At 42.4% G+C, this 21,017-nt stretch overlaps 1 protein-coding gene across 7 annotated transcripts in view; it reads left to right on the top strand.

The window, feature by feature from the left end:
- The window catches only part of LOC144820011 (kynurenine/alpha-aminoadipate aminotransferase, mitochondrial-like), a 785,209-nt gene that overhangs the window by 677,899 nt on the left and 86,293 nt on the right, over positions 1-21,017 (top strand). For 3 of the 7 annotated variants that reach the window (XM_078677674.1, XM_078677673.1, XM_078677671.1), the window contains 2 exons: positions 9,056-9,162; positions 15,963-16,064. The exons of 2 other annotated variants lie outside the window; for them this stretch is intronic. In XM_078677674.1, coding sequence (XP_078533800.1) covers positions 9,056-9,162; positions 15,963-16,064 — 209 coding nt within the window. Of the gene's footprint in view, positions 1-2,857; positions 3,017-9,055; positions 9,163-15,962; positions 16,065-21,017 lie in introns of those variants that run through there. 2 more of the 7 variants (XR_013607670.1, XM_078677672.1) reach the window with 2 other exon arrangements.

The following is a 21,017-nucleotide window of genomic DNA, read 5'->3' as shown; positions in this document are numbered from 1 at the left end:
AATAGTGGAAGTACTTTGTTACAGCATTTGCTGCTGGAAAATGTATCCATGAATAGTATACCTCTGTCTGCCGATATTCGTGTGCCTCAATTACGAATATGACTGTACCACCTCTAGGTGTCAGTCCATTTTCTATAAGTTTTAAGGTTATAGATTTCCTTTTGATGACCGGGATGAGTATTATATCCTGGTCTGCTTCTTGCAGTGCAGTATCAGCTGCTGCGAGTTCAGTTGCTAATCTAACTACCTCTCTTTCATCATCACTGTCTACCATTTTACCGACAGGATGGTTACTTTGTTTGTTTTCAGATCAGGTTTCTTATGGAAACAAAGATTAGATGCACAATATTTTGGAACGGTTTATTCTTCAACGTTGACTAAACCAAGTACCATACATAGGAGTTTCCTCCTGCGAGGTTTGGCGGATATTACCTTTCACCCACTCCAGACGTCTTTGGAGTATTATGGGAAAAGGGGTCTGAGTGAGAAAGCACGACTGAGTTACTCTAAATGTCTTACGTTAGTTTTATCGCCCTTCCAAACGCGTTGGGCGCCATGTAGTGTAGTTCCTATTATCCCAATAGGCTCTGCGCATTGGAATAATACCTTCAATAGTATAGGCCTAGACCAGACGTTAACTAGGTCTACTACTGTCGATATTAGACTTAAAGGTTTGGGTTTGCCAGCTAGCTCAGAGTTCACTAGAAACTTTCTCGAATAGGCATGGAGGAGTTGAACCTCCCTGGATAGACAAGAAGGGATTTAGTTTCTGACAACCATAGAACATGACAACTTTGCTCTCCCCTAATCAAGAGTGTATCTCGAGAGTCGTGTGAACAAAAGGCAATTTATTTTACTCAGTCAGTACGTGCATTCTTAGTCTCATCAGATTGTAGAGAAAAGGAAGAGACGGGCGTGTTCAATAAAAGATGTTATTTATTGATCAGTCTCTTTTCTCATACAAGAGAAATGGATCGATATTATTGCAATACTTATGGTTAAGTAAAGTGCATACATTAAAAGCAGAAGTATAAAATAATACTGTAAAAACATTGATATGGTTTCTAAGCCATATGAAGGTTTAAAATGAATAAGATATATTACATACACATATACATTTGACTAATCGTACTCAACTGGTGTTTCTAACTACGCCTACCCCGTGTACCTGACCTAAGTCTAATGCGTGGGCGGGAATAGAAAGTTACAGTTTAAGTTAAGTTTGTTTTGCCAAGTGACTGACTAAAGAATTCTCTGTGAGGGGTTATTCAGTTCTGTACCTGGAATCTAGGATGGATGAGGGATGGTATCTCTCGTCTCTGGCCTCGATATTCCAGGCTGCCTGCGAGGGCTACCCGGAAGCGCCGGAGCTGGATTTCTCGGCAGGAGAATAGACAGTTTCTCGTTCTCAGCGCGTCAGGAAGGCGGGGCTGCGCCAGCGGGGTCTGCTCTGCTCTGGGCTTCGGCAAGTCTGGCTGCTCCGATCTCGTCACCACCGCGTGTGTTTGCATAGGGCAATATCGGTAATATTTATACCTTTAAGGTGCCGAGATTGACGTAAGGATGGACATAGATACGTCAATAAGGATGTCATACGACCAGGTCGTTAGCACATTCTTTTGCTGAAGTTCTCGGTGAAATCAAAACAATGGCCGCAGGGTTTTTCCCAGGTTGTCATAGGTTTGATTTGTTTTGAGAACTCCGTATGCCTTATCAGGGGCTGGAGGAATATCGCTTGTCTAATTAGATGGCAAGCGTTATGACCTAATCAGATAACACGTTCCTGTGCCGTAGTGTGGCTTTATCAGATAACGGTTCCTGCATCATGGGGGTTTTCTGCCTCATGGGATGGCTGCTAGTTAACTTGTTAGTTTGTTAACCAGAATAGGGTCAGGAATAGGTGGATCGATACAGAACCTATAGGAATACATCACACTTCATCTTGCGGTCTGCCCCCGTTTTAAACTTAGCAGGATGGGTGGCCGCTCCTATCGAGTGCTTGCCGCTGGTCTGTGGAATGCTCTCCCGGTGCACATCCGTGCTCTGAATAATCTTACCGTTTTTAGACGTGCTATTAAAACTCTCCTGTTTTCTGTACTTGGTTAGTCGTCCTCTTTCTTTCTCTTCGGGTTATGTTTTAGTACCTGTTCAAGCGCCAGGACGCCCCTTCGCTGCGGCAGCTGTGCGCTTTATAAAAATTAATAACATAACATAACATTATACAGGATCAAGGATCCTGCTGCGGCAGCGGTCTGCAAAGGTCCTGAATATGCTGGCGGTGCCGAAGTTGGCACCATCGAGCATATTATGACCTGCATATCCACCATCTGCTTCATGGCAGGGACCTGCCATGAAAAAGGTAGAGGATATGCAGGTAAGGGGGCCCTAACAGGACCTCTGGCTGAATCTGGGCTTAGGGGTGCATCTTGTGCCCACTGGAATTGCACCCTTGTTCCAGCATGGTGTGTCATGCACACCATGATGCATGCCACTACACGCAGGAACCTGCTGCTGGCACTCTCACATTGGTATGCGGTTGAAGCTCTCCTATGAGCCTACACACCTGCTGCCACACCACCTGCCTGCCCTGGATTAAAGTCATAATCGGGTGGGCGGGCTCAGCACTGACTTGGCATTCATCCTAGGACTGCTGTGGTCCCATTGGATGACCACTAAACTCATAATAATGCCCTTGGTGGAATCACACTGATGAAGTATATCAAGAGAGAAAATCATATAAGGATGTAATTAATTTAGCAGTTTGGATATAAAAACCAATTAACTATTAAGGGACACTGTCTTGTATTATCATTTCTCACTGTCTTTTAATTATTGGATGTAATGTCTGTCTTCACAGATCTTGGATTGCCTCACTGCCTCAACAATATGTCCTGCTATCAGATTTTATACCTATGTAGTAGATTCAGAAGTATCAGATCCAGTTTCTCTTCTGTATCCTTTAGTATTCCACTGTTTGCATCCTGTCTATGTTCATATTAGTCCCCTACTCAATTAAATACTGTCATAGAATTTTTTGGATATAGTTCTGATATATTTTCTAAGTAAAATAAGATTAAAGATTATGTTGATATAAATAAATGTATGCAATGCTGCCAAAGGTTTAACAATTTCAATGTCCGGTACATTTAGCCACCATGCTTGTTTACTCTTCATTTGAATTGCATATTATGAGAAAGTGGCATATTAGTTGGAGTGAACTGGTGGCCACTACAAGTTATAAAGTTATTATTCTACTAGGTCTAGTCAAAGGTTTCAGTAATTTAAACCTGAGCTCAACCTCTAGTAGCTATGGCACACAGCAGACAGGCTTAATGTAACAAAACTGAGTAAAGCATTTTGAAGTACCAAAATAATAAGGAAACCAAAAACACAACAAAATAAAAAGTCCACTCCAATCTACAAACAGAGTAAAATTAATTACACCAATGTGACAAAAATACAATAAGGGGAACATGAAATATGAATTATTTAAGATTTACTGGGAAATAGCACTTAAAACTGTAAAGCGCCAGTAGTAGTCAATGGTCCCAGTAGACCAGCACTTCTCCTCAATTTAGGTGACCGTTGTGTAGCGTGGGTCCAATACGCCAAATAGATTGGTCCCTCTAGAGCTTGGAAGTAAGAAAATTCAAAACAATTACTAAGAACCTTATTACGAGTTCAGCGGTCTTACCTCTTTACCGCGGTGGTCTTACCGCTTTACTGCGGCGGTCTAAAGAAGACTTCAGTGGCAGCAGTCCCCCACCTGCCATATTAGGATGTTTCCAATGGGCCAGCAGCGGTGTTTCTGTATATCTTTTCATATGTGAAAATCCTGGTGTGTATACAATGACAAAAGACACACAATTGATAGATGGAATGCAGAACAAATCAAAACATTCACCCCAGTCAAGAGATCTGTGTTAAATCCATCATTCTTTTGCTCACCATGCCACTCGAGTTTAGACCTGCCCATATGCACATCAGTCTTGACCCTGCGCCTCATTGGAACAGTCCAGCCTGAACTGAAAAGCCAGGTCCTCCCTGGACCAAAAACAAGCTTCCTAAGACCGGTTTTGGGGTTTCACCCATCAACAGCCAAGATAGCTTGAATCCAGTGGCACAGTGAGATTAAGGCCCAGATCTCTGTACTGGGATAAATGTACAACATTGTTCTGCATTCTGTCCATCAATTGTTGTTTTTCCATTTGTCGGCCCGAGTGGGACGGGTTATGCCCAGACGTGGGTCCCATGCTCTCCATGCCACTGGAGTCAAGCTATCCTGGCCGATGAAGGGTAAAACCCCGAAAACCGGTCCTAGGATGCTTGTTTCCAGTCCAGAGAGGACCTGGCCTGGCAGTGTGGGCTGGGCTGTCCCATTAGACACAGGGTCAAAACTGATTTGCATATGGCTGGGTTCAAACTGGAATGGCATGGTGAACAAAATAAAAGATGGATTTAGGCCCAGATCTCTGTACTAGGATGAACGTATAACATTGTTATGCATTCTGTCCATCAATTATTTTTGCATTTGTCACCCCGAGTGGGATGGGTATGCCCAGACGTGGGTCCCATGCTCTCCATGCCATTGGTATCAAGCTATCCTGGCTGATGAGGGGTGAAACTCCCAAACCGGTCATAGGATGCTTGTTTCCAGTCCAGGAGGACCTGGCATGGCAGTTCGGGCTGGGCTGTTCCCATTGGGCACAGGGTCAAAACTGATTTGTATATGGCTGGGTTCAAACTGGAATGGCATGGTGAGCAAAATTAAAGATGGATTTAGGCCCCGATCTCTGTACTGGGGTGAATGTGTGACATTGTTCTGCATTCTGTCCATCAATTGTTGTTTTTGCATTAGTCACTCCAAGTGGGACGGGTAGGCCTAGACATGGGTCCTGTGCTCTCTGTGCCACTTGAGTCTAGCTATCCTGGCTGATGAGGGGTGAAACCCCAAAACCGGACCTGGCCTGGCAGTTCGAAGTGGGCTGTTCCCATTGGGCACAGGGTCAAGACTGATTTGCATACGGCTGGGTTCAAACTGGAATGGAATGGGGTGCAAAAAAAGATGGATTTAGGCCCTGATCTCTGTACTGGGGTGAATGTATGACATTGTTCTGCATTCTGTCCATCAATTGTTGTTTTCATATATTTTGACAACACAAGTGTTAAATGTACACATATGCATGCCACGTGAAAAAAGACCTCGTACCAGCACTTACCCATGGCTGGAGTCTGGACCATATGTGCCAGTCCAGTCAAGGGGTATATAGTACAAAATAGACGTACCTAGATTTCGGCTCCAATAGGGTAATTTTCTTCAGGATCAAGATGCTGCTGTGAAGAGGGACCTTGGCGGAAGCAATCCACCACAGAGACTGAACAGAAGTAAAGTAAATGGGTGAGTTTGCACCCCAAATCCTATGATTTTGCCAGCTCAAAGATGGCTGTCTTCCCGCCATGGTCAGCTTGTTGGAAAGACAACACGTTTGGACAGGGGTGAACTTCTCTGTACCGCCCTATGATAGCTGCTTTCCCCCCACCACCATCAAGGCGATCCGAAATGGCTAGCTTTGTCAGCAGAGCACCAGTGGTCATTCGTCCTGCAAAACGTCAACATTGTAATATTGCAGGCAGTGAAGCAGACGTGACAGTAGTCCAAATATCACCAAAGTCATAATCAGTCCCTAAGTACTAATCCAAAAAGAGACTTTTTATATGAAAATGTCTTCTCCATATGAGAAAAAGCTGAAATTGTAGCCACCACCATGATGGATACATCAAGATAGTTTGTCCCTCTGGGGCATTAAAGTTCCGAGTTGAAAAATCTTGTAAGTCACAACATAGAAAGGGACTGTTGTTTATTTCGGAATTGCAGAGATCTCCACATAGAACAAACCTGGCATTCATTCCAACCAGAGGTCACCAGCAAAATCCAGTCAAGTTCAAGTTGCCACTGCTCTGCTCAGAACATCCAGGAAAATGGCCTTTTGAAGTGTTGTTTCCTGTAGCCGCACGGGAGGTCAGCCAACGTAAACTTGAAGTCTATTTTTTTGTAGTGGGCACCATAGGGGCAGGTCCCTCAATCAGGGCTACTCTCACATGACAGATTACAGGTTCAGTCTTCTCTTCTCCCACATGTTAAGAAAGCATTTTAAGGAGGTGACATGGAGTGCCACATTTATGCCTGGCACCAGCTAGTGGGTAATGTGACTCCTTGGTGCTCCATAACCAATAGGGTAAAAGTTTCAAGGGACAATCCTATCTATCCATTTTTTCAGTAAAATCTGTTTACTTTACCAGAAGATAGTCCCAAAATGCCATATGCCAGAGCAATGCCAAGACAGACAGAATCTTTAGGTGCAATAAATTTGGGCTCTGAAGGCTTGGGGTATGTAGCGGAGTTGACTGTCAAAATCTGCACTATCCACTCACAACTAACACTAACATCTAGTATGAAGAAGGCTCAGTACTCACACAAAATAAAATACAAAGGTCTGGTAAGACAAAAGCAGGGTTAGTCAGCACTAGACAAAAGCTACACAATAATTGTCCTAGAATTATGTTTGCTTTCTCTCAAGTGTGCCAAGGTGTCTAATGTAGTTCTAACAGACATGACAAACAGGGCTTGACATTGTGGTACCCTACCCTTGTGCTGAGCTCATAGGAGACAACCCTGCCCATTCGGGTCGACTTGTCAATCACAGTGACCTATTGTGTAGGTCCTTAGAGGAATTCTACACATCAGTCAGGTAAAGTACAGGCTGGAAGTTGTAGGAGAGTTAATGCTAATTAGCCCACAGGAGCCTCAGACTGGAAAGGGTAACCCTTTAAAAGTAACTTTTCCTTATTATTTATTAGAAAGAAACTCTGCCTTACCATTACCATTACATTGGATTTTTAATAACTATTATTAGTTTCTAGCTGGTCATGTTCCCATGATAAAGTATCAGACTTTTAGTCTGTACTCTGATTTCAACTAGGCCTGGGCAGTAAATTCCGTTCCGTTTGTGGAACTTGCGGAATTTGGGTAATTTCGCTTTCCGCAGAGAACGCGAAATTGCCCAAAATTCTGCATCCCGCGACTTTGTGAAATATTTTGCTTGTTTCTGTTCTCAAATGCGTGTTTTCGAGATATTTCCCCCCGAGCATGCAAACAGCGATTGTGAATAGTAAAAAAGCATCGCAAACAGCAATTCCGCGTGTTCAGGGAATTTCTGCGTGATAGCAGAGATTTTTTACCGTTTCGCAGAGATTCGCGTAATGCGATTACGCAAATTACGCCCACCCCTAATTTCAACATAGGATTAGGCCTGCTGTAGGGAAAATATATGTTAGGGCCTTTCCAGTGTGGGGACACCATACCTTGAATTATTTAACAGTTGTATCAGTACCCTAATATAGGCCCAGAACACATTGTACACTCTCCCTCCATCAGCTCCTGTCATTTCATATGAATGAGCCTTATAAGGACATAACTCCAAATAAGGAAAGACTGCCTTGTAGGGACATAACACCTTATAAGGTCTGCAGCCTTTTATGGACTAAACCTTTCACCTAGTTTGTGACGAGAGTGGTTTCTACCTGATCGATGCCGCAAAAACATCATCCTCAGCACATATGAATAATTAATGAGTACACTCTCCAGGAGGTACACTTCACCTCTCCCATCGACGCACAAGTTTTAATCCCCAAACATCATCCTCATACTGAACAATGGGTAACACACGTACATAGACTGTATAAATACAGCACCTCTTGCTGTGAGTAAGCAGGACAGACCGAGACTTCAAGGTCGACACACTGATCAGAGACGCTGTGGCTTCGGCATGCCATCACTCCAGCTGACAGTGGTCTAACCATCCCTTGCGGGGTGTCCAACTCGAGGCCAGGACGGACTCCCACACTCACTATTCTGGTATGGGGGTTGGACTAAATCCTAGTGGGATTCTTGGCTCATTAGCTCTTTCGCACCTACACAGATGCTAGGTACACTTAGGAACATCTAGTCAGGCGTCTTAGGAGTATGCACTTTATTTTATAAATGCCTTCTATATTCATGTAGAGGATCATGACCGTTGCAAAATGGTAGAACAATAGTATTTCTTCCTATTCTCTGTACTGCTGGCTCTATATCTCTGTTACTGAGTTGCAGTCGTAACAGCGCACTTATTCTACATGAGAAGAACTCCTGTACAATAAATTCTTATGCAGTAGTCAGGCTGCAATGGCAGACCTGAAACCATGTTTTCCTTGCCACACTAGGTGATAGCATAATATGTGCTACAGTCCACTAGTGACGTTATAACTTTCAATGCTATAGGTGTATTTTCTACACCATAAACTGTAACTTTAAAAGAAAGTTATATGAGACAATCAGGGTTTAGCCAATGTCTACATATATAATGGATCAGGGTATATACACTGGGCAGCAGCGCCTCTATGTGCAGAGTCTAAATAACATCAATAAAGTGTAGCACAAAAGGAGGCATCTTCTCATACATATATTATGGTTATTTGGTAAAAACAGAAAACATATACCATTCACAGACAGAAGACCAATTTCATACTAATTTTCGCACTTGTGTGTCTAAGACATATGTCTATAGAAAAAGATGCCCATGTTGTATCAACTATGTTAGACAAATATCACAATAGTTAAACTAAAATTAAATTCCATGAACACAGCCCTCATGTTAGAACAAAGCAAAAACATTACCAATCTTTAAAAATATCATTCAGTTGTGTTTCTAATAATTGATCATGCACCCATACTACCCATAGGAGGAGATAGAAAAAACTGTTGTTGAGAAAATAAACACTGTGGATAAATGACTGGCTAATGAAATACCGAATGGAATAAGGACAAAGATTGAAGATTTTGATACTGACAAAAATGATACATTTCCACAAATGCTAGATGTTCATTGGGATAATTTAATATCATGCATAGCTGCACTTGTTTGGCTTGTCTTAACTGTCTTAACTTAAAATTGAGGTTAGTGAATGCTGATTTACCTGTAATGTTTTTGTTTGAAATGTCTTTTGTTCGTGCTAGGTTTAGCGGAGTGGCAGTGCCCTCATGCAGGCATGTTTTTATGGATAAAGATAAAGAACATAAAAGATACAGAAAATCTGATCTTGGAAAAGGCCTTAAAGAAAGAGGTAACATACATCCGCAGAGAAAAATAGCGTTTAAAAAGTATACTCCAGCTAGTGTTTTTATCAAGTAAAATTGGCCATTTAATTCTCCACTTAGAGAAACTGATATTGATATATGTAAGGGAGTAATATATTTGCTTCTGTTGATATTAATGTCTACAACCACAATATAATTAAACTATTGACACCCAAAACCTGATTTAGCATTAAAATTAGGCCTGGCCATAATTAAAGGACGGCTGGGCTGGTGACAGGGCTCACTGAGTTGGAACACCCTTACAGATCTTGTCTGGATCAGCCTTGAGTATGAAACAACGCAGGTAATGTTTTTGCCCACACAAAGCTGACAAGCTCACTGGTGGATATCATGAAATTTGGCAAACCTTTGCAGGTGGAATGCCATCATTCCCTAGGCAGAACAGGAATCTCTGCCTTCTGGCTGGCACCACTGACTTACAGGGACCAGGCCTCCAACGGGGAGATATGGGAGCTGTTCAGCCAGCAGGAGCCCACAATTCCTTAATATTTGGTTTCTAAATCTTGGTAGCTGAAGCATAAACAAACTTAATTCGCCAGATAATATTTGACTATCCAAGAGGCTAGGGTAGTGTTTCCAACTCTAATGTGACTGAGCCTATGTGTCCTTGCTAGCTGTGGCATGAAATGTTGAGTGGTTGTAGTGACACACTAGCCAACCGTCTCAATGATGCTCAACTCTCCACTTCTAGATTTACTGTCTTTTCAACTTAACACTCCTTCCCTGTGCTGTGAGACTAATGTTTGCTTCCAGCTATGTAACTGTGAAGATTTTACAGCTGCTACATGTAACACATATCTGAGTGAGACAAACTTGCACATCTGTTGCTGAGCTGCACCTCATCATGTTAAGGAAGCTTACTCTGCTGCTGCCATTACTATGCCAGTATTGTGCATGAGAGAACCGTGCACTGCCAGTGCTGCATTTGCTCATTGTGTGGGAGAAGAATATGGGGATGTAGCAGTGAGTGCACAATAATATAACACAGCACCTGCCCAGGAGTGAAAAAGGAGATATTTATTTAACTACCCATTACTTGCTCTTGTGTATTTGTACGTAGATACTGTCTCAGTGAACCACAGCAACTCTGCTACATGATTTTGCTACCCCATGAACAGTTCATAAGCTATGCCAAGAACTACAGTTATTTCTGTCTAAACATTTATAAGAACATCACATGAGCATTTTTCAAGCTGGGCAGATGTGAGTTGGCCCTAGGATGAAGAACACCCTTCTGTTCTACAGGTTCATATTCCGACAGAGTCTTTTTCAAAGACACTACAAGAAATGTAGTCAATTACTAGTCTGCTCTCTGACTTTATGTACTATTTCTCTACATATGAAAATCTCTCATATGCTGATAAATGCGGGAAGTGCCCACTGACACATTTACAAGCATACTGTACATCAGACATTTAAGGATGCATGACCATAGACTGCATAATTGGACTTGTATTTGAAATATATACTGCACAGTATGTTGCACTTATTGCAGTGCAAGTTCTGTCTGTGCAGACCTACCTTAGGGATTTATGGAGATATCTTCCCAGGACAAGTAGATTTCTGTAATAATTTGTCCCCTGGCCAAGTAGATTTTTGAACAATTTCCCGCCCCTGGATTAGAAAATGTTACCTCTCCGTAATCCCATGCTTTCTGCACTGTTGCACAGACTGGAGTGGGATTAATACATTTTACCCTTCCTTAATCCAATGCTTTCCCTACGGTTGCACTGGCTGGATTGGGAATAGTAAATTATACCCCTCTGCAATCCAATGCTTTCCCTACTGTTAGGCCAACTGGAGTGGAAATAATACATTTTACTCCTCCTGACACCACCTCTTTCACCACTGTTGCACAGACTGGAGAAGAAATAGTAATGTTCACACCTCTGCAACCAATGCTTTCCCTACTGTTGCATCAACTGGAATGCGGATAGTAAATTTAATTCCTTCTTAGTACAACTCTTTCCCTACTGGTGTACAGTCTGTTGAGGGAATAGTGCATTGTACCCCTCCTGAGTCCAATGCTTTCCCTACTGTTACTCAGAGTTGAGTGGGAATAGTACATTTTACCCCTCCCCAATGCAACGCTTTCCCTACTGTTGCCCTGACTGGAGTTGCAATAGTACATTTTACCCCTCCTAAGTCCAACGCTTTCCCTAATGATGCACCGACTGGACTGGAAATAGAACAGTTTACCCTTCCTGAGTCCAACACTTTCCTTATTTCCTGCACCAAATGGAGTGGGAATAGTAATGTTTACCCCTCCTGAGTCCAAAGCTTTCCCTACTGTTGCCCAAACTGGAGTGGGAATAGTCAATTTTACCGCTACTGAGTTTAACGCTTTCTCTACTGTTGTGAGACTAGTATTTTTTTTTAAATATTGCTTAAATATATATTATTATGTGTTTGTGTATTTAATTTGATATTTTTTATATATATATATATATGTATGATATTTATAGTCAAACTTATTTTTATATATTGTTTACTTTTTGTCAGTTTAAATCGGAAATATTTTAAATTTGTTTGCAGTTTATTTGTTGTACTTTTGATTGTTTTATTCATATATGTATATATTTATATATATATATACCTATATATATATATATCGCCACAATGTGATCCAGCAGATCTTGAGAGCGCTCACCAGTGTGTGCTCAGCCCAGGGATCGGATCCAGACCCAAAAAAATCACTTTTTTCCACAAAAGGAGCGGCACAACCAGATTATTTTTGAAGCCTTTTAATCAGAGCTTCACCCCACCAACGCGTTTCAGCCACACACCTGTGTGGCTGAAATGCGTTGGTGGGGTGAAGCTCTGATTAAAAGGCTTCAAAAATAATCTGGTTGTGCCGCTCCTTTTGTGGAAAAATATATATATATATATATATATATATATATATATATATATATATATATATATATATATATATATATATATATATATATATATAAGTTGTTATATCAGTAAAGTTAAAACCATTATAAAAATAAAATATAAGTGAAGGGGTGTTACCCCGAAACTAGTCCGAGGATGCTTGTTTCTGGTCCAGGGAATGCGTGGCTTGGCAGTTCGGACTCGCCTGTCCTCATGAGGAACAGGGTCAAGACTGATTTGCATATGGCTGGGTCTGAACTGGAGTGGCTAAGTGAGCTAAAGAATGATGATAGATTCAACCTAGATCTGATACTTACTGGGGGTGAGTGTCTGAAAAGTTTCAGCGTTCCGTCCATCATCTCCTTGTGTTTGCTTTGTTTAACCTAAGTAGGCAGGGTATGGGCAGATGTGGGTCCATTGCTCACTTTGCCACTGGATTCAAACTAGATTGTCTGATGGATGTTACCCCAAATCCCGTCACAGGATGCTTATTTCCGGTCAAGGAAAGACCTGGCTTGGCAGTTTGGGCTGGATTGTTTCCATGACGCACAGGGTCAAGACTGAATTTGCATATAGCTGGGTCTGAGCTGGGGTGGCGTAATAAGCTAAAAACCGATGATGGATTCAACCCAGATCTGTGGCAGGGGGTGAGTGCCTGAAATGTTTCAGCACTCCATTCATCATATACTTCTGTTTGCTTTAGGAATCTACTGTCAGATATGTTTATTTTATGAGTTTTGATAATGTTAACAGCTGAGGTTGGCCAAGCAGTCCATCCCTAATAGTCAGTTCTGGCTAAACCAGCCGGAGCAGGCCACCCTGCAAGTAGATGTCCGCTTTGCATCCATGCCTGCTTTCTGGGAAGCAAGACTCTGAATAAAGAGCCATTGGATATGCTGGATGGGTGCCGAAGGCTCAAGCCCATGGGACTCCAGGGTGGGGCACCCCCTGCCCTTGCAGCCCCCAGGGAGAAAGACCAGAGGACAAGGGGAGACTCTCATACCATGTCTCTAATAATCCAGAGGAAGTCTACCTGCTTTCTTGTAATCCATGCACACCAAGTGAAAGGGGGGTCTTCGGAGGTAACACATCCAACCTCGTGGAGCCTGGGTGGGCTTGGAGAGTTCAAGGAGCCTTTACCAGAACTTTAAGATCAGCCCTGCCACCACAATCACCGTACAGTGTTGGTTAAACCACCTCCAGGCAGGCCTCGGTGCACAGGCATGTAAGGTTTGCATCCCTGCTTGCTCTTCAGGGTGCAAGGTTCAAAGGAAATGACCATCAAACAGGGCTAGAGGGCGGTTTTAGACTCAGCCCCTCAGGGGTCCCAACTAACCCCTGGTGGCACTGGGTGGGATCAGCCAGACAGCATAATTTGGCCTAGGTCCTGTCTCTACTAATCTGGAGCAAGGTTATCCGCTTTTTCGCAATCCATAAATGTCTAGTGACAGAGGGGACTGTCAGTGAAAACAAACCGACCACCTGGAGTCCTGCCTGGGCTCAAAGAGTCAAATGAGCCTTTATCAGAACTTCCAGGTCAGCCCAACTATCTGAACGTGCCATAGAAATTCATGGCATATGAGCAGATACCAGCGTTTGGAGCAACAAGAAGCCCGACCATGTAAAACAGCCATCTAGATGTGCTGAGACATCTGAAAAAGGATTCTGATCGCCTTTGGAGGATGCAAGGACTTTAAGACCTTGGTTCTGGGAGCCCACGCTGGGCATTAGGCAAAGCACTATGGGGGTGGCTCATTGAGTGCTGGCCTGGTGCATGCACAGTCAGAGATTCTGAACCCAGAACAGCAGGGGCGACCTTCTCGGTCCTGCAGGACCTTATCCTGTGCACTTTGTGACACCTCAGGCTGGATTAGGGAGTCCAGGGTGGCAGGTCTCCAACCCAGGGCTTGCCAGAGCTGGGGCCCAGTCAGAGCTTTGTATCCCAAGAAAGCAGGGAATACCTCCCCTGCCCTGTGGGACCCCATCTCAGGCACTTTGCTTGATGGCAAGCCAGAGAAGGGAGCTCAGGGTCTGGGGCTTTCATACCAGGGCCTGGTCAGAGCTTCTGCATCAGGCCTGATGCACTTGGAGATTGTAGTTTACATTCTACACCATTTGCACGAAAATGCTACCCTTAACCCTCCTCTCTACTATGCAAATATTTTCTAAGTCGTGTAAAAATGCAGCCTGTACCATTTTCTTAGTAATAAGTAATAATCCTGAATACATATGCAGATGAATGCTTCTTCACTAAACAATCAATGGTGCCTGCACCAATCTCCCACATATCAAGTCAAGTCAATATAGCTTTATTCGATTTTGATTTAAAAATCATAAAAGCGTACAGTTTAAAACAGTTATAAATAAAAACATACATTTCATAACACATAATAGCTGCAAGTTGAAAAAACTTTTACCCAACCTGTGGGAATGAATATCCTGATTATAGTGTACTTTTCACATTTTAAGGGTAAGTCAAACAGCAATTAATAGGGGTTCCAATACTTGGCACTATAAAACAACGATTCATGTCGGATATAAGTGGGAAGGCTACGGCCACTCAATACACGATGTCCTCCGCCCATTAACATGTTGCACCCTACCTTAAAACTAGGTGAGGGGATGTGCGGCGTTCTAGGGTAAAAGTCATGCAAATCACATACGGAGATTGGGCCATTTCCCACTTGGGGTGCATAGGGACGGAGGTAAGGGACAATGTGTCTCTGCCTAAATCTAACGAGTACTAGGTCGCCAGCAATATTTTTTGGGAGGGAAACCAGCCATCCCACCCTTCTAACACTCATTATTGTGCCCTCGAGGTTCGGTGGCAGGGGTCTGTTTTTTGTCAGCCAAAATTTGACTTTGTTCAGCAGGTCGTGTTGTCTCTCGGATTTTCCCGGAGTAAGAACTGGTACTCCCGCTAGGACACACACAAATGGAGCTGCCTCCGGTGGGAGTTGCATAGAAAAATCTTTGTTACGCTGTGCTCTACGGGCAACGAGCTGCGGTAAAACGGGTTTGAAAGAAGTTTTAAGAGCTAGTGGGACTGGTGCGTTATGGGCTATTGTTTGTGATGGAACCCTTTTGTCTTGCGTGACTGGCTTGGGGTCTTTGGGAATAGAAGGTGAATGGGAACAATTAGGTGTTACAGGACATTTATTCGCTAGCAAGTTAGACTTGATAGTTTCCTCCATTTCAGTCAGCCTGTCCCCTAGTGCATTTATTTTTTATATTAGTGGTGAAATAATAGAACTGACCAGTTGTTCAATAAGAGATAATAAACCCAGTTGCATGGGGGATGTTAGACCAACTACTTTCTCGACGGCCTCAGGAGTCGTTGAAGAATTAGGAGTCGTGGAAGAATTACTGGCTGGAACTGTGGGGCTTAAGCACAATTTTTAAATTTTTGATTGGTTCCCGATGTTATTGACCCCATGTCCACCTGTATCTGATAGATTACGCACGTCATTGTGTGCATAGATGTTTGTGCAGGTGACTGCATATGTATACATATGGGGGCTTTTTTCAATTTGTGCATAAATATTGTGTTATTAATTTGTCTTCATGTGTGAGGCTCTGTATGCCTGGGTACTTATCTGTCTGAGTGCGTCAAAGTCTGTATGTTGCTCTGAGTGTGCCTGCATATTTGCATGGAGGTGGGATCTTTGCATATAGATGTTTTGTGTCTTTTTGTCCATGCACTTGATTAAAACAAACCTACTTTCTTTAAAATACTTGTCTTTCTTGCAGTGGTCGGTTTCTATTTTGTTTATTATGGTTGTGCCGTTAGGTGTAGGGACCCTGGTTTGCACTAAATCCCGGGGTACATAACTGCTGCTCCAAAGACAGTAGCTGATGATATTCTGATGAAGTTATATTTTCTTAGGTAATCTTCGCTCCTGGCAACTGCTATACAATTGACAAGTCAAAACCTTGCCCTTACGTCAGAGCGGCTTTCTCCTCTTGTTCTCCAGAACAGATTGATCAGGTAAATCATAACTTTATAGCTTTAAAGATGTGAACGATGTATTTTTTTATTCCTGCTTTCCTATTGATTTTATTAAAACATAAAGCACACTTTTAAACAACCATCTGTACAAACACAAACCACAAAAACATATTGGCTCGATTTTGAAGGGGAAAATTTGAGGCCTCCATTTTACGTTTAGAGACCTTTGCGAGCAATAGGTCCGCCACCACAAACAAGATACCATTTTTATTGAGAGAAATGTGATAACAGATTAGTAGAGAATTTGTTATTATCAATTCAATTTCTCTCCATTTTTTGCTTTCAAGCCTGTATATAAGAAGGAACACATTTAGCAAAATGCTGTCTGTATCACATGATAGTACAGTTAACGCTAACGTCAAAGTTGCACAAATACCCACTATTCCTAAACTCACTATCTTGGGCATAGTTAAAAAACGCAGAGGTTTCTTTTACACACATTTTTTATTCATTAGATGTTACAATATGAACTGAACCATAGTTAGTACACAATAAAAACTCATTATATGCCACAGCCAAGGGACTAACAGTTTGTGTACCACAAGAACCCCAACCCAAAATCATAATACAGGAATTTATTTTCATAACAAATCGTGAGCTATTGAATTATAAAAATGTCAGACCTACTGGCTTTGAGACCGGGTTTTCATAATGCATTAATTGTCAAGAATCAGAAATTAGTGGGTTCCAGATATTCCCAGAGCATACTACAAGGTCAGCTCTAAGAGTGCCGGGATAAGGTACACTAATCTACTGGGGTCACTGATTCAATACCCTGGGAGATTTACGATACCACCTAATCCCTGTGGGTAGGGACACTTGTGGGGAAGCTGTGCTGATTCTGGCAGTCCCTCCCAGAATCATTCTAAACACTTTTGGTGTGCTTCTTACCTCTTGGGCACCACTTATCTTGATACTTCCAGGTGTCAGTAAAATTATTGAGATGACAATAAATAGCCATCTTCTAAAGTTCTTGGAATCCAACAACATACTACACCCCACTCAAAAAGGTTTTCGGCCAGGTTGTAGTACAGAATTAGCACCTTATGGCTATGGAGGATCTTAAAAAAGTTCTTGACCATTATTTGTTCTTTAGGCTTCACCAGGGAAACTTATGCGGATGATATGGATATTACAGTCTCTCTCTCTCACCCAATTCAAGCTTCATTTCTTAAACAAACATATGTTTACAGCAGGTCACTAGCTGGATTGCAGCCAGCTGCTTAAAGGAAATTGGGGACAGAACAGAGGTCCTGGTATTTGCAACAATCCATTTAAATGAAATCAACTTATTTGGCCCCCATCCCTGGGCAATTGCCTACCCCCAAAACCGAAATAAAGTCTGGTTGTCACACAGGATAGACATCTTAACTTGCCTCTCACGACAAGAAGGTTGCTGCCAGGTACTTTGGCCTCTTTAGAGCCCTGAGAAAGACTCCTAAATGTCTTCCCATGGATGTTCGCAGGACAGTGGTCCAAGGACTAATACTATCACGTATTGACTACAGCAACTCCCTTTATTTAAGCTGCCCACTCTCTGTCATTAAAAAACTGCAAATCATCCTGAAATGCTGCTGCTCTAATACTACTAGGCATTCTGAAAAAACAATAAGCTCGCCCGGCTCTCACCACATTTCATTGGCTACCAATAAACAGCTGGATCAACTTCAAAGCACTGTGCATTGCACACCGTGCATGACACAAGTAGGCCTGTGCATCATTCATCATCTCATCAACTACTACCTAACTAATAGAGAACTCAGCTCAAGCTACCTAGGTTTTTTCGCTGTTCCTAGAATCAAGAGAGCCAGGGGCAGTGGTTGCTCATTCATTCATCTTGCCTCTAAACTCTGGAACTATTTACCTACAAGTCTCAGACTAAGTTACAATCTGTTAAGTTTCAGAAAGCATCTTAAAACTGTTCACCTGAATGCTCACTACTCAAGCAAGGGCATTTAGCGTTGGGATGCCTGTTTTGGGTAGCCATGTGCCCAGTACAAACTTGTGAATAGAATAGAACATGAAGAAATATGTTTTTCTAAAATAGCCCAGAGGCATAATAAGCCTCTCTTTCACTTTGATGCCATGCTCTGATTACCTCTGGTCTGGCAACACTGCAACAAGAAGTCTTTATATGTGTTTCCTTTCTTCTTTTTTATTAGGAAGAGGTATGATATAGAAAAGTGCAAAACAATCAAGAATCCATGAGAAACACAATCATTACTAGTTCACTACATTAAAATGTAGACCACATAGAAAATGTCATAGTATTAATGATAGAGACATCCGGTATAAGTAAGGCATTTAGCATGTATAAAGATAATGGTCTCATGAGAAAAGGATTCTCATAATATGGTGTCTGCGTAAAGGAAATCATGAGCTGACAGATACTAGAGGAGCACTGCCATGAATATTTGATTTGATATGACAGCCATTTGCAGACCACATATGCAAATACATTCATGCCACCACTCTCCTATAGTTAGGGGGGGGGGGGGGGGGGTCCTGATTTAGTTGATGTTTACAGGTCTATAATTGTGCTAGGATACTTGCATACAATATAGTACCTGAGAATTTCAAGGGAATGGTCTAGTTAAGCAAACAAGTAACATCTTCAGTGTGGGATAGACATGTATACCCCATCTTTATTTCTTTAACTACCTTATGCCATTATGTGTGCATTTTATGGCAGTTGAAAAAAGATGCGTGCAGTATCCGCTTCAGTGTAGTCACAGGAAAAGCGCTAGGCATTAGTTCTACATCTGCATCAATGTAATCTTTTTGGGGTAAAATATGTATATTATATTAGTTTATATTTATGTATTCTTGAGGGTGATCAATAAAAAAAGAATGTGGCTCCTCAATATGCATTGTTCTATTTCATGGGTAGTAATTGGTTCTTTCAAGATGTAAGGCCCATCAACGCTCCAAGGTTTGTAAATTATCTGGCTGTTTCTCCAATAATAATTGATAGACCTTACCTATTATCACTAAACAGTTGACATACATTCAATATATTTATTAGGAGTTATACCTTATTCAGAGGCTGACATTCTTTTTACAAATTCCTTGAGCTGTAGATACTTAAAAAGCATTTACATAATACACTGAAAGTGTAATGAAAAAACTAAAAACAGAGTTTTCCAATAATTGTCCTAAATGCTGTGAGCATGTGACCAGTTCACTACCATTAAGTCCTTGAACTAGCCATTTGTGTCAACAGGCTAGCACCCCAAGTCCTCCTTAGGGTCACCAAACATTAAAAATATCATCCCCCAACACAAAGTTAGGAACCAGGGCTTTGTGTATGTTGACCTGTTTACCTTCCTCAGGTTCACCATTGTCGCTGTCATCATCATCATCACTGAAATGTGTGTTGTTCCGCATTTAGGCCTAGTTTTTTCTGAATCAAATCATGAGCCAACATTTCATTTTTCTCCGCCTAGGCTAACGTTCTCTCCTCCTAGGCCAGTTCTTCTGCTGCTGTCTTTCCTCTGAAGCCAGCTTCTTCTCCTCCAAGGCCCTCAGCATCAGACATGTTCTACGCCAAATTTTGTTCTACCTCAGCCTTTTCTCTTTTGTGCCCAAATTTCAGCTTGGCCATCTGCCTTTTCATCTATCTCTCATCCCTCCTGTTTTCCAAATCTTCAGGGATCAGGTTGTGGGAGGACACACTGCTCCCTGCTCTGGACCAGACAGGGGACCTACTACTGTGGGCTCTCCTCTCGCCTCTGACTCTGGCCATTCCCAGGATATTCTTTCCCTCCTCCTTCATCTCATCCTCCCCTTATGCATCATAATCATCCTTTTGATCCAGGGATTTACCATGCAAAATGTGGACCTCTTTCCAGGCTCTTAGGGCTATCTGGTACTCCTTTTTTGGAACCTTTTACTAGCCTCAGCACCTCCTTTCCTTGCACAACTTTTTAAGCTCTGCATCAGGGAGGTCTTCATTGTTGCTGAGTTTTCCTTCTATTCTTGTAAAAAACTCACAGGTGCACAGTACGAGGCACTGTAGAACCCACTTCAAGAAATGAACATGTTGAACCACAAAAGTCGCTAAATAAACCTATACTCAACAGCTTGGCACAAAGCACTCAGGCTTAACTTAGAGGCAATTTGTAAATGTGTTTATGCAAAACACAAAGGGTAAAAAAGTGAAAACACAAGAAAAATCCTAAACCAATTTAGAAAAATAGAGACTATTTTAATAAATAATCAGGCACCAAAATGACAGAAAGCTAAGCAGTAGAACCAGAGATATGAATTTTAAAAGTTGAAGGTTAAACAAAGCTCCAAAAGGCGTGAAGCACCAACTGCGGCTATCTGGTTCGCCGGACTGGGACAAAGTCACAAGTTCAGGCTGACTGTGATGGAGTGTAGGCAGAGCAGTCCAGCACTAGCCTAAATTGGTTCACTTGAAGCTGGTAATTAAGGAACTGTGCAGTGCTGAGATGCAAGACTCTGCTTCGGATCCAGTTAAGACACCGATCAGGAGCTGGGTGGTGCTGCAATGCGAGGCTCTGCATTGCCCTGCATCAGATTCAGTGACGCAATTGATCAGGAGCGGCGTGGCGCTGTGATGTGAGGCCCTAAATGCCTCTGAGCCACTGTACATCGGATCCAGTGAAACCATCAGTCCAGCCAAAGGTCCAGGATTTTTAGGAGCACACTTGGGGTTCAGGACTCTCTTCCACTGAGGCCTGTAGTAGAGACTAGGTCACGTCCAGCTGAGTCTGGTCTGCTGTAAAGCGGGAAATACATCTGGAAGCTTGTTGTGTCTCTGGAGCTGAAACAGAAGGTCGGCCAGCTGACCCTTGGAGTTAGTTTTGGGGGCCTGGGCTGAAGACAAGCAGTTCCCGTCTTCCATCTTTAGATAGCAGGCTGTGTTTCTTCTGGATTTTCTCAGGGCAGGAGTGTTTTGATTTCAGA

Source organism: Lissotriton helveticus, chromosome 2_1, assembly GCF_964261635.1.
Source record: "Lissotriton helveticus chromosome 2_1, aLisHel1.1, whole genome shotgun sequence".
Classification (NCBI taxonomy): domain Eukaryota; kingdom Metazoa; phylum Chordata; class Amphibia; order Caudata; family Salamandridae; genus Lissotriton; species Lissotriton helveticus.
Note: the sequence above shows the minus strand (reverse complement) of the source record. Positions and strands in the feature narration are given on the sequence as shown.